This window comes from Ambystoma mexicanum, chromosome 1q (genome assembly GCF_040938575.1).
Source record: "Ambystoma mexicanum isolate Mex_15411 chromosome 1q, UKY_AmexF1_1, whole genome shotgun sequence".
Classification (NCBI taxonomy): Eukaryota; Metazoa; Chordata; class Amphibia; order Caudata; family Ambystomatidae; genus Ambystoma; species Ambystoma mexicanum.
In genome coordinates this window covers 577,746,294-577,759,708 of record NC_090922.1, presented here as the reverse complement: position 1 = coordinate 577,759,708, position 13,415 = coordinate 577,746,294, and the positions used below count along the sequence as shown (strand labels likewise).

The window sequence follows — 13,415 nt, the reverse complement described above, 5'->3', positions numbered from 1 at the left end:
CAGTTCTTCATTGGCGTTTGAAAAGGTGCCAAAACCACAGATCCGTATTGGAGCAGAAATAATCTTTTGCTGGGAGTCCTCTCGCTCGACTGCTGCTTCAAAATCCACTCAAGTCCATCCTTTTGTCACCATGACCAATGACCAGGAGACCAGGTCTATAGCTACTGCACCATGAAGACTTACATCTTTTTCATCTTCATTACGCCTCAGGTATTGTGGGACTCTGGGTAATACTTACCTTGATTCATTCTGTCGCTCCTATGTTGCTGGAGTACCGATTCCAGTGTTTGGGTGTTCGCCCACACATGTTCTTCCAGGACTAATGCTTGTGCACATACAGGGAGCCTTTCCCAAGGTTCCTGAACCCCTTTTGACCAACAAAAACGTGATACATATAACTTTGCCTTTTCTGCAACTGTGTCTTATCTACTGTCCCTACAATCTGACATTGAAGAACTCAGATCTAGGTAGGGATGGACTGCTAAAGCATTAATGCCCCTGAAAAGGGTTATAAATCTTGAAAAGTACTGATCTGCTATTGTTGGTGCTGGTCATACATTTTATTCCTATAACAGAGTTAGTCGAACAGTGGTTTTACTTACCTTTGAATTGCATTCATAAGTTTTACACTGTAGTTTACTTAACTGCATTATTGCACTGTCCTTTCTACTGTGTTTGTTAGCTTTGAAATAGTACCTTCCTATCTGAAGATTCATCTTTACCATGTGTATATATAAAATAATTATGTTGATATAACTAAGCGTTTAAGTTTTTCTTTTGGCCTATTTATACACCAAATTTCTCTGTACTGACCTCCCTACAGCTCACATCTCCCTCCTAAAATAAGCCTGGCCACTTTGCCATACTACCAAAACCTTGAGTGGTACAGACTTCCACTAAAGTTGGGGCTCTGTATACCAAGCGGACAGTTTTGTAAAGTCCTACCCTAGGTGGACTTTAGAAACACTCCGTAAAGGTATTAGATACTGGAGCTTAAGCTGCCACCAAAGTGGTAGACACAGGCTTTAACCAGTAACCCCCTTTTCTCAGTTAGAGAAAGCAAGTCCTGCTCAATAAACAACATCATTTTTGACAGGAATACTTCCTCTCACTGGCTCCTTCCATCCAACCTATACTGCCGCCTCCACTCTTCCACCAAACCATTGAGGTGAACGCATACCTGGCTTCTCATTCCCTATTGCCATTTCTGCAATGAAGTATGGTACCATATGCGGTCAGGCTGCCCTAGGAGTCTAATGTACGGGGGACTGGATGTCATACAAACTCAGTTTAGGGAACATGCACACAAACACAAAAATAACAAGAGAAACATACAACTAATCCAGAAGCAAGTGAAGGCTCAGCATGTCAGTCGCCTAGAGAATGTATGAAGAGAAAGCTTTCAAGCGGACCTGCAGTGGGGAGAGGTGTGCCTCCTGGCTAAAACCGAGAATTATAATAGCATTTTTCAATTAAAAAAAAATCAGACATGAAGTGGGAGAAACATGTTGCCACGAAGTGTTTGTTCAAAGGGTACGATGCGCCGACAGGGGGGGGGGGGGGGGTTCACCCGATAGATCCGAAAAGGTTATACATCTTGGAGCAGTTGCGCTTGGCCTCCGTGTTTGGGAGGGGAGGGGCTCCTCGACCCACACCAAGTGTTAATGTCCTGGGGAGCCCACAGTTGGGGGGGCACATTGCATGTTACGGGCATGTGGAGGGGAACATGGTTGGTTGACCCTCAAAGAGACTCCGAGGTCAACCGAAATAGAGAAACATTCTTGATCAAAGGACGTGAGGTAACGTTCGACACCACTGAATCTCCCGGGGTCAGGGTAGCAACCCTGGTGGTTCGTTGACTAACCCAGACGCGAGTTGAGCGACGGAGACGAACGCCTTACAAAATGCGTAAGGGAGATGGGGGGGGGCAAAGAAGGGGGGGAGAACACAAAGGTAGTGAAGACACCAAACCATGGAGCTGTGGACTAAGCGAAGAGGGTGTGAAAGGGGACCACACAGGAATTTTGCAGGCCACTGTTAGCGACGATCATGGTTGAGGGATGGGTTGGCACGCTCAACGTCAAGGGTCTAAACTCACAGAACAAGCGCTCTGACGAGCAACATGTTCCGCAAACAAAAACCGCTTGTCCTCTTTCTACAAGAGACACTATAGGAGGGGGGCAGAGTCGACGATAAAAGGGAAAGAGATAGGAAGGAACTTCTGGGCCTCGCACAAATCCTCCAAGAAGGAGGGAGTGGGTCTTTTCCTCGGAAAGGCGATGCACCTTACCAATGTTGAGACAAAAAGGGGCTTCGGAGGCAGATTTCTGGGGATCAAGGGACTGTTTCAGGGGGCACGGGTCACACCGGCTACCCTGTACGCTCCCAATGCTGGTCAGATCAAATTCATCCGTAGGGTATTTCAGGTTATGGATGAATGGGTGGAGGGTGCGATGATCCTGGGCGGAGATTTTAATCTCATCACAGACCTCTGACTAGACTGGTGGTCCGCTAAAGGTGTAGGGCCAAAAGGAACCCACAAAGGATAATCTTACCATGAGGGACCTCCTACAAGAATATTACTGGGTAGATATATGGCGCAAATGTTGGCAAACCCTGGAGGGAATCACGTTCTTCTCCCCTGCCCACCAAACATACACTAGGATAGACCTACTATTGGTATCAGAGGAAGGAGGAGGGGAGATAGGAAACCCAACAGTTGAGTCAGTAACTTAGTCAGACCATGAGCTTCTCATGGACTGGCGACTACACGGCGCCCCGAAGTCATACAGGCGACGCTGTAACAACACCCTCATGAGGGACCATGTGTTCAAGGAATTCTTAAGGAAAGAAATAGAAACCTACTTTGTAACAAATGACACGGGAGATCCCAATGGCCACAGTTTGGGAGACGCCCAAGGCCACCTTCCGGGGCCTCCTTATTGCGGAGGGCTTGAGGAAGATACGGGAAAGGGCACCAAGAGTCCAAACTCCGTGAGGACCTAAGGGTCATGAGGGCCCGACTCATTAGGGGGGGATGTAGATCGTGAAAACCTCCTGGGTGAAATGAGGGAAAAAAAGACAAGCCCTACACAGTCTTAATTGGGGAAGTGGTAAAACAAAATGAGATACACTAAACAAAGATACGAGAAGGGGGACAGGGTAGGGACCCTTTTGGCACACAGGCTTAGGGGAAGTGGGCAGACGGGTTGAGGGTATCAAGGACGGGAATGGGCAAGGTTCAAACAAAAACCAAACATATAGCTGATCTATTTGCAGGATTTTATAGGGCACTCTACACCAAACAGGAAGGGGAGTCCCCAGATGAGATCCTAAATTACCTCAACAACCACCCGCTGCCTAAACTCACAGACCCAGAGAGGGAGGCCCTGGAAAGGGAAACATCGGAGGAAGAAGTAGAGGGGGCCATTAAACGGTTAAAGGTGGGAAAGACCCCTGGAGGGGATGGATATAAAGCCGACTTCTTCAAACAATACCAATCGGTGTGGATACACCCGCTAACCAAACTATTCAATCAAATTAAGACCCCAGGGATCATCACGCCGTCGTTCCTACAGGCCACGATTACGGTGATGCTGAAGCCTGGCAGGGACCCGGCAGAATGCGGCTCCTATAGGCCCATCTCTCTCCCGAACACTGACGCAAAGATCTTCGCCAGGATCCTGCCAACACGCCTGGAACAGTCTCTCCCCCGTTTGTCCACCCAGACCAAGTAGGTTTTGTTCAACAGGCAGGGGGCTGATATGTGCAAAACTATTCACATACTAAGCTCAAGAGTAGTTAGAACAGAGGGTGCTCTTCTCCTATCCTTGGACGTGGAGAAGGCATTTGACAGGGTGAGCTGGGCTTTTATGAGATGGTTCTGTCGTCCATGGGAATGGGGCCAAAGTGGCGAGGGTGGATAGCTGCCCTTTATTCCAACCCCTCAGCAAGGGTGGCGGTGAACGGCGGTGAATCAGTGACATTTCCACTGGAAAGGGGTACGAGGCAGGGGCGCCCTTTACCCCCCCCCCCTCATTTGCATTAGTGATGGAACCCTGGGCCATAGCGATTAGGGGAAACGATAATATCACAGGTATCAAGATAGGAGACACCAACTGTAAGGTGAGCCTGTTTGCCGACGATGTGTTGCTATATCTCACCAACCCAACCCACTCTGTCCCCGAGGTACTGACCAGCCTGGAACGATATGGGGCCCTTGTGGGCTACAAAGTTAACATAGGGAAGTCAGTCGCATTCACGGTGGGACAGCTTAATGAGGTTGAGATGCAGTACATTGAGGACCTCCCCTTCTGTAAACAACCGGGGGGATTCTGTCACCTGAGGATCCAGATACCACCCGACTTGGCCGATCTCTTCAATGTTAATTACCCCACCCTTGTGGTCAGAGGTTAAGCGGGACTTGGAGCGATGGTCCAAGTCTGGCCTCTCATGGATGGCATGCCTCAATTCAGTTAAAATGGTTATCCTCCCCAAGTTCTTTTACCTGTTCCAAATGTTGCCGACCCAGATACCGAAGCCGTTCCTCCTAGAGGTTAGAAGGGCCCTCCTGTACTACCTCTGGGCTGGCAAGTCCCATAGAATCGCCTATGATACACTGACAAGATCCAAAGACAAGGGTGAAGTGAACTTCCCACACTTAGACACATATTATAAGGCATCACAACTGCGAATTATGGTTGACCACTTTGCGAGGGGCCCGAAGAAACAGTGGGTAGCATTGGACAACGCGCTCTTCGCCCCAGTTACACTGGACAAATGGTTGTGGGTCCCCAAGGCACACATCCAGAGGAGAATTCTGATACATCCAGTCATGGGGGGTACTGTGGTCCATTTGGAAAGAAGGGGGTTACCTCAGATGGCTCACGACATGGCCCTCGCCCTTGAGCTGTATCTGGGCTCCCCCACTTTGGGAGGGTATTGATGAACCACTAGCCTTCCAGCAATGGTATGAAGCGGGCCTCAGCAGGGCAGCTCTGGGTGGACGGAACATTTATATCCCTGGGAGACCTGAAGGAGGTGCTGGGACTCAACGACCTCTCGCCTTTCCGATAGCTACAACTTAAGGGGGCCCTCACAGAAAACAGATGGGGGGGACACTCTTAGGCGGGACCTAACAGACTGAGAAATTTCTAAACACATAAGGAGACCAAGGGTGTAATATCGAGACTCTACGCCTTTTTGCTGCTTTCCGCCCCAATGGACCCTCCGCCAGCCCAGGTGCAATGGGAAAAAGACCTAGACACCCCCATCACTGATAGGAGATGGACCAAGATCTGCAGACAAGCCAGACGCTCCACAGCTGCGCCCCAATTTCGCCACCAGGCCCTGAAACTGATCCACAGATGGCACTACCCCCCACAGAAGATACCCAAAATGAGAAAGGGGTACGACCCACACTGCTGGAAATGCAGCACTGAAAAAGGGGACTATATGCATATGTGGTGGAAATGTAATGTGGTGCAAACTTATTGGAGTGAGGTGCTGTCCTGGATAAAGTGGGTTGATGGAGTTGAAAGGATCTTATCCCCGTGGCTAATGTTTGGCATTGAAATGGAGGGAGGCTCGAAAGTGGCACATGATCATGTGCTACAGGTCATGTTAGACGCTGCTAGATGTTGTTGGGCCCAGAAATGGCAGGCACCCCGACCCCCGGGGGAAGGGGGATCGGGTCACCAAACTACGCGCCATATATGACATGGAATTCCTGACCCACTTGATTGAGCAGTCTTAATCCAATATTCAGGGCTTGTGGCTCCCCTTCTTTGACAAATATGGGAGAGCGGCTTGAGTAATGTTGAACACCTTAGATAAATCACCAGACCCGAATACCGCCCTTGGTGTACCCTGCCTTGGGGACTGTGGGAGCCCGTCTTGGGGACTGGGGGAGCCCGTCGGGGCAATGAACTCAATTTCTGGAGGCCGGACCCTACGCTTTGAGCGTGTTTATGTGGCCTGCCCTTTGTTTGCAATGTATCACAGTGCACCGTGTTGGACCTCTGCTGTGATTCTTTTCCCAGCCTCCATGGTTGAGGGGGGGGGGGGGAAAAGGTTGTGATTGAATATATGTCTTTTCCAAAGGTTATATTGTTGTTCCATTATTGTCATAAACATACATTTTCAATAAAACCTAATTTAAAAAAAAAAACCAAACAAAAAAAAAAAGACATAGGTAAAAGAAAATGAGCACAGATTGGGGTGCAATAATGCAAATCAATGGGGTGCAGGAAATCTAGGTAGCTATTGTGAAGGTGTCACTGTCAAGTTTGTGCTATTAAGCCGGAACAGTAGGAAAATCAACTAGGCAAAACCAGTCATCAATTTAAGGTTCTGTAGAACCAGAATTTACCTTTTCTACAAGTGGTAGTAACTGCTGATGCTCTGCCAGAGTCTTCAACAGCTCCATGATGAACGGAAGATAATTGTGTTTTCTTCTGATATTTTCAATCTGAAAAAAAAGCCATAAAATATTTCAGAGATGTTTCAAAATGTTGAAATTCGTAAAGCTCATCTTTGGAAGTCAAACTAGAGTTTCTGTTCTAACACAGGTAGAATAGGTCAGTGGCAATAGCTCAGTAGCAACACGCGTGTCTTGGAAGCAAGACGGCAGAGCAATATCTGTGCTTCGAAACCTATTAAGCACATTATAAAAAAACAATAATAATTATAACATTTTATACTTAAATCAAGTCACAAACTACAAAAGAAAGTTGAAGGAAAGTAAGTCTCAATCCTGCTTGAAAAAGGCAAAAGGCTCAAGCAAGCATCAGTGTAAAGACAACCAAACTAATGTCTGTAGCTGGTGGGCTCAAGGGTACGTGTCTCCCCTTAATGCAGCAACGCCATTTTTTTAAATAATTGTTTTAGCACATCTGTGCCTTTTTTCTCCTGCCTGTTCCCCTCAGCCCGCTTCCACCATCCCTACAGCCTCCCCTCCCGCCCACCATCCATTCATTTGCCCTTAAGGCCTTCAACCTTGACTAGGAAAAGCTCTTCTGCAGCACCCCTAGGTCAGTCTTGCCTTAGTCAGCCAGTGGAGGGCCCACGACAGGGCAGTTCCCTTGCAAAGTTTGCATTCCTGTTTGCCCCTGTTCACTCATGGACGCTCGACAAGTCATGCAGCGACAACCAGGTAAGGCCGTACGGGCAGGGAGCACAGCCATTACAGTGCACCAGAAAACCTTGCCACTCTTATACAACTACTATTGCGAAATGTACTGGCTCCATAGTTGGACATTGTACAGCACCGTATAGTTAGCCATTGTGTTGAATCTGCTACGCCTTACAGTTAGCCTATGTGTTGATTTAGGATGCAAGTTTTTTTCCATTGAGCCTTTGCGCTTAAGTTTTGCAGCGTCCCCACAGTTTTCCAATTAATGCAATTAATTGTAAGGTACAAATTTGTTAGTGTCTAAACATAGGTTGCACACTTTATTTCATATATTTTTTCATGTATTCCACACAAATTAAATCACTGTGCTCATTTGATTTTTGTTTCACAGGTATCACTATTACATAAATTCATTCACTTCGTGTAATTATTCATGACATAAATTGTGACTTTTCTGGTGATTGGTGAGAAAATCCTTGGTTTATATACAAATAACATTTGTGCCAACATTTCTCTGCACGTGCTGCTGTTTCACCCTTACTTGGGCTTTCTCAAGGCACATTCTTTACTTCTGTTGTGTGTCAATCTTGTGTTTACATTTGACATTTCTGTGCATACATTTCGAATTTGGTGACACATCAAAAATAAATAGGTTGGTAGACATATTTGGTTGTTTCCATTAGTTCCTTGTTCCTTTTCTTTTCAAGTGTGAACAATTCAGTGGTTCTTAATTCAAGGTGATCCACTGGTGTATAAGGGGTTCCGTATTCTTAAGGTCGGTGTTCTCTGGTTTCTCGGTGGAGTGTTCTCACATCAGGCAAGATTGCCGGCCCTGATGGCTGCTGCGGTCCTTCTCTGATCCGGTGTTCGGGTCTGCCCTTCCTTTCACTTCCTTGGTCTCTATGTCGATTTAGACAGATTTTGTGAAGATTAGCCATGCGTCACATTAGCAGTTTATCTTATATCCACAGTCTGGTATTTCTTGGGCCGCTGACGGGCTAGTGGGATTAGCCAATGTTTGCACTCAGGTGATGGGAGTGGCTAGTATGTTGAGCATGGAGGGGTGGTGTGGCGGCCAGTGTATTGCACTTGAAAATTGGGGTGTACCAATGAGTAGCGGCTAGATGAGCTCTGCAACACTTGAAAGAACTTGGAGAGCCGCCAATGTACTAACCCCTCCGCCCCCCTCCAACATACCCAAAGCCTATACACACCATATGGGCCAGCCAAACTACACACAAACACCAACATTCACATACAAATAATCCCATGCACTGGACTTACCCCTATGGATACAACAAGCCAGTGAAGAAAACCATAAACACTAGCCAAACTACACATCAAACAAATAAATGCAACATACACACCTGCATACAACAACCCCGGCATTGAACCGCACCCTTACAGTTGCAACCCAGTGTACGCAATCAATCCATCTGCAAGCCAACACACACAGATGCCAATTTCCCCTGATTCTGGACCCATCATTTACCCTCGCAAACACACGACCACCCTCTTTCTTGCAGAGCCAAGGGAGTGCCTGGTGACTGCCTTTGGGTGTTAGTAGTGTGCGGTATAAGTCAACATAACAAATACCTGCCTCATCTAATAATCAGAACTACCCTAACAAGTCACAAGTTGCAGATTAACAAGCACTTCTATTGAAAAGGCTTAGATCACACGTGCATGCTACTGGGGGTAGGGAGGCACCAAAACTAGCTAAAGGTTGTCCGTTAGGTAATTTTTTCTATAGTCCAAGAGGGGTTAGACATCATAAGACATTTCTTGGTTTTAGGGCCATAACCCCCAATATAGGCCTGCACTACCCAGGTTGGTAGAGTGGCAGAGGAGCCAGGCTTATTTTAGGAAGGAGGAATGTGAGCTGTAGAGCAGTACAAAGAAATAAGATCCATGCCAACACTCACAAAGTTTCATCAAAACAAATTATTTTCTATACACACACAAGCAATTCTAAAATGCAGCAACTACTAATAACATTCAATTTAAAATAGAATAAGATTGAAAAAGGAACAATGCAGGTGAGTAACCTGTCATATGCACACAGTGTGACTTCAGTAAGGTCAGTAAAAGCACACATACATCACCTTTGCAATATTCAGTTTAAGGAAAAGTAAAATTTAAACAGAACACAGCTTGCAACGGGCAAGAAATAATGTAACCTTCTCCAAGAATGGTTTAGGCGGTCTATTTTCGAACTAGAAATTAGTTCACAGTTCAGGATGGAGGAATAAGCTACGCCCAAGCCAGCAGAATGAGGATGGCCTTTTGGGAACCAGCAATGCCACAGTCAAATAGAAAGCACACGTTCTGATGACAATCTTCAGAGAAAGGTTAAGTAAGCAGTCAGTTCTCACAGAAAGCACAGGAGCTCAAGGGGAGCCTTCCTGTCGGTGTACAGCCTGCAAGACCTGGACAAGGGATTTGGGGTCAAGTCCCAAACAGTGAAAGCCGCACTCCCAAAGCAAAGGTGCACCAGAAATGGCCTAAGGTAAGTGTAATCCCAACCCCCTTAGCACCTGGAGGGTGAAGTTGAAGATGCAGCTCGACGCCTTCCCAATGCAGTGGTGCAGACAGTTTCCGGCTCCTTTGTCATGGAGAAAAAAGGGGGTGGGGCGACCTTGGATGGGCTTCTGCCACAGCAATCGAGAGAAGGGCTCGCCAGCAAAGGATTCAGCTCACTCCTGCAGCGGTGTGTGTTTTTGGCACCTTTTTCTTAGCGCCAAAAGGAAACAGACATCGCTAGTCAGAATCTCCTCAATTTCTCGTTCCCGAACTATGGTGAGGGGACTTTTGGAAGAGAATCCCTACGTCTGTAGGTCCACAAGGATGCCTGCAAAGTTTCAGCGAGATTAGTTTGGTCAAAGATTATGCACTCGGAAATGGTCTAGGTACCCCAGGTATTGATGTTCTGCAGCACAGGAAAGTCGCAGGACGTCGGGGGATGGCCTTAATCGAAGATTGTCTTGAGGCCGATTATGTCCACCAGCCCAAAGCAGTCCTTGGCGGAGCTTCCCTGTAGAGTTGAAAACGGGTTCAGGACAGCAGCAGGGCTTCACCGGTACTTCTGCGGTTGAAGGTGCTGCAAGAGTTTGCTAGTCTTCTGCTTTGGATTTCCAGTTCCAGTGGTCGACAGCCTGTGGTCCAAAAATCCTCACCTTTTATGCTGAAATCCATTCATTCACTCCTATGGAGCAGTCAATCACCTGCAAGGTGGCTGTCCTGCAGGACAGTCAGTTGCCCAGTTCAAACTTTTTTCAGCTAGGCTCACCAACAGACATCAGACAGAGGTTTCGGGACACTTGCTCACTACCTGCCTTCTCAGACACACTGGAGCCTTGGATAGCTTCACAAAAGAAGCCTGCCAAAGACCAAACCCAAAGGACCCAGCCCCTCTGGAATGATAGAAGAGACCGGAAGGTACTTGCAAACGAAAAATGGCGGACAAAGAAGACAGGCGCCATTTTGAGAAAAGGGTCACCCATGGGTGCTGTACTGCAGCTGAGAAATCAGCCTCCAAGTAATCTGCACATTAATGGTATAAAAAATATCCACGCCACCAGCCATTTAAGTTTGTTAGTTACTGTAACTAGGTGATTACAGGAGCAGTGTGAAAGTAGTTGCAATGTAACCCCCAGCATCCCACATAAGACGGTGTGTGCTGGTCCCACCAAAGAAAAGGCAAGATACAAGATGCCTTACTACTCTTGAGAACATTTGTTCTTATGTGAAAATAAAATAGAATAAAAATGGAAGTCCAAGGGACTCCGTAGAACACTGCACATAGGGTGCTGCGTACTGCAAAATTCAATTACAGATGCCTGTATCGAAATACATGGAGGAAAGGAAAACTCCATTAAAGTAAAAGGACAATACAAAAGCAGTAAAAAGAAGATTCCCAGTCAGAGCAAAAGAATGAGTAGGGAAACGTTACACTCAGGAGAATAAATCCGAAAAAATTCCAGCGTCCAGCAAAAAGTGTTGAGGGGGAATTGGAACAGAAACTGAAAATCCTTTGTTACACTGGCCACGCTTTAAGTGGCACCACCCACCCAGAGCCCATCAGTTACCCAGATACATCCCAACACACATGGCTAGTTAGCATTCAAATGAGAGGATGGGCAGATAAGATCAGGTGCCATCGTATCTATCAGAGTTACCCGTGAGGTATATAATCTTCTCTGAAGATGAAATATTTGCTTCTAAATGCTTAACAGTTTCAGAAGGAGGGTGGCCTCTGATGCACATCAAACCTTTTTAAAAACAAGTGATGAGCAAGGACTTTTTGCATTTAGTTTTACCAACCTCTCAGGGTAGTGTAGGTTGAGGAGTAAGGCAAACGCAAAAGATCAGGGGTTGGTATGAAGGTACAGTCACTTAGGGAGTCTAGTAATAAGAGTTCCACACATGTATGAAAATATGCTACGTATTCGGCGAAAACAGACATGCAAGCAAAATTCAAGGAATACATACACAGAGCAAGTAGATCCATGGGAGGATTACATAACACTTTGAAATCAATATAGTAAAACCAGAACTGGCAAGTGAAGTGGGAGAGAAAGGGGATTAAAGATAAACAAAGTAGAAAACAAGCACCTTTCCTTGAACAGTCGTTGCCTAGCAAGGCAAGCATTTTCCAATATCCCAAAGAGGTCGGCCAAAGGCAAGAATCTGGTTTGGATTTTGGGAAGATCCCCCTGCACAAAATGTGGCCTTATCCAACAGGCAAGTAAAGTTAAAAGGCATGCTTTCTGGAAAAATTGGCTTGATTAAAATTAGGGTTATACTTCAGATACCGTCGCTCTAGGAGTTCCCAATGAAAAATCCTAGGCTGGAACTTACTATGCACTAGCCTCATCAGGCCATGGCTATTGAAGTGAACGTTATACCCATTCAATCCCCATGTGGTATGTACACACAGGACCCTTGATCAGATTCTGCAGGAAAACATCTTCAGGTAAGTTAGAATTGGTGGCGCCAATGACATGCAGTTTGTCCCATTGCAAGGGTTGCAGTGGCAGTAGTTCAGTTTGAGCCCGGCTAGGCAGTGGTCCACTCCTCAAAGCAGATTAGGTAACCTGAGAGTTCCAGCAGTCAGGACAACCAAACTTTGAGGTGACCTGCTACTCCCACAACTAGAACGGACCCCCAGGCACAGCAGGTATAGAAACCCTGATCAGGTGCGAACAGGCACAGTCGTGACAGGAGAAGAAAACGTGTTCCACATGGCACCTGCTGCTTTTCTGCAATGAAGGGGCTAAGGTTTCCAGGCCCCAGGCTGAAGGTCTGCAGAGACCCAAAACAAACTCGGGACCGTGTCCTATGCAGAAAGGTTGATCGAGACACTTCCAAAGTTCAACAGAAAGACGACAATTCAGGACATGGGACTGTTCGGTCTCACCAGACTGGGGAGGAAGGCACTTACAAAGGGCCAGAGGATCCATGGCGACCAGCTCAGCAATGCCGGATGCTTCCACAGCAGTATTTTGGGCACCATTCCAACCAGCAGTGAAGTCCAATCATGCAGTGTTGGGAACGTTTTTTGGCAGCTTTCCTCGCATAGACGTCTATGGGAGACCCGTTCTTTTTGCTTGTGGGCCTGCCTTTTTGGAAGTAAATTAATGTGTCAGCAATCTCACCAGCTTATGCAAATAGCTGTATGCAGCATTTTGAGCAGTTTGGTGTTTAACAGCCCAACAGTCTACAAAGATTATAACTTGGAAACGCTACACAGGGTATCTGAATATAGTTCATTCTAGAATCAAGTTCCCCTTGGAGGTTGATACCCACAAACTACATTTTGTAGATTTGGAAATCCGTTGATCACAACACAAATGCAACCCCACTATTTACCGAAGGTCCACTGATGTGAACATTACATTTTAATCACTTTAATCCCAGATCTATGGTTCATAGTTAACCGTATAGTTTTACCTTGGATTGAAAAGGATATCAATCCAACTACTTTTGCCAGTAAAATGCCTCGTGTGTGTTACATTCAAGCTTAATGCATTATTAACCCACTTAATGTCTATCACACCAGCCGCCCCGCCCACACCCACCTAGAGTATCTTGCTTGCATAGATCCAATTTGTTGAAAGATGTATCGACTCCTCGGTTACATATACAAGTTGGAGTCACTTATCTAGGATTAAGAGATAACTGGAAACTTCTACACTTTCAATACACAACCACTAGCTTTGTTCCCTAGGGTACGTATGGATGTGATTTGAGATTCTTATAAAAATGTCTCCTGAAAAATTAA

General features: G+C 46.3%; 1 protein-coding gene across 2 annotated transcripts in view; it reads right to left on the bottom strand.

Moving 5' to 3' along the window:
* The window catches only part of UCHL5 (ubiquitin C-terminal hydrolase L5), a 518,067-nt gene that overhangs the window by 64,822 nt on the left and 439,830 nt on the right, over positions 1-13,415 (bottom strand). For both annotated transcript variants that reach the window (XM_069641075.1, XM_069641074.1), the window contains exon 10: positions 6,371-6,469. In XM_069641075.1, coding sequence (XP_069497176.1) covers positions 6,371-6,469 — 99 coding nt within the window. The remainder of the gene's footprint in view (positions 1-6,370; positions 6,470-13,415) is intronic.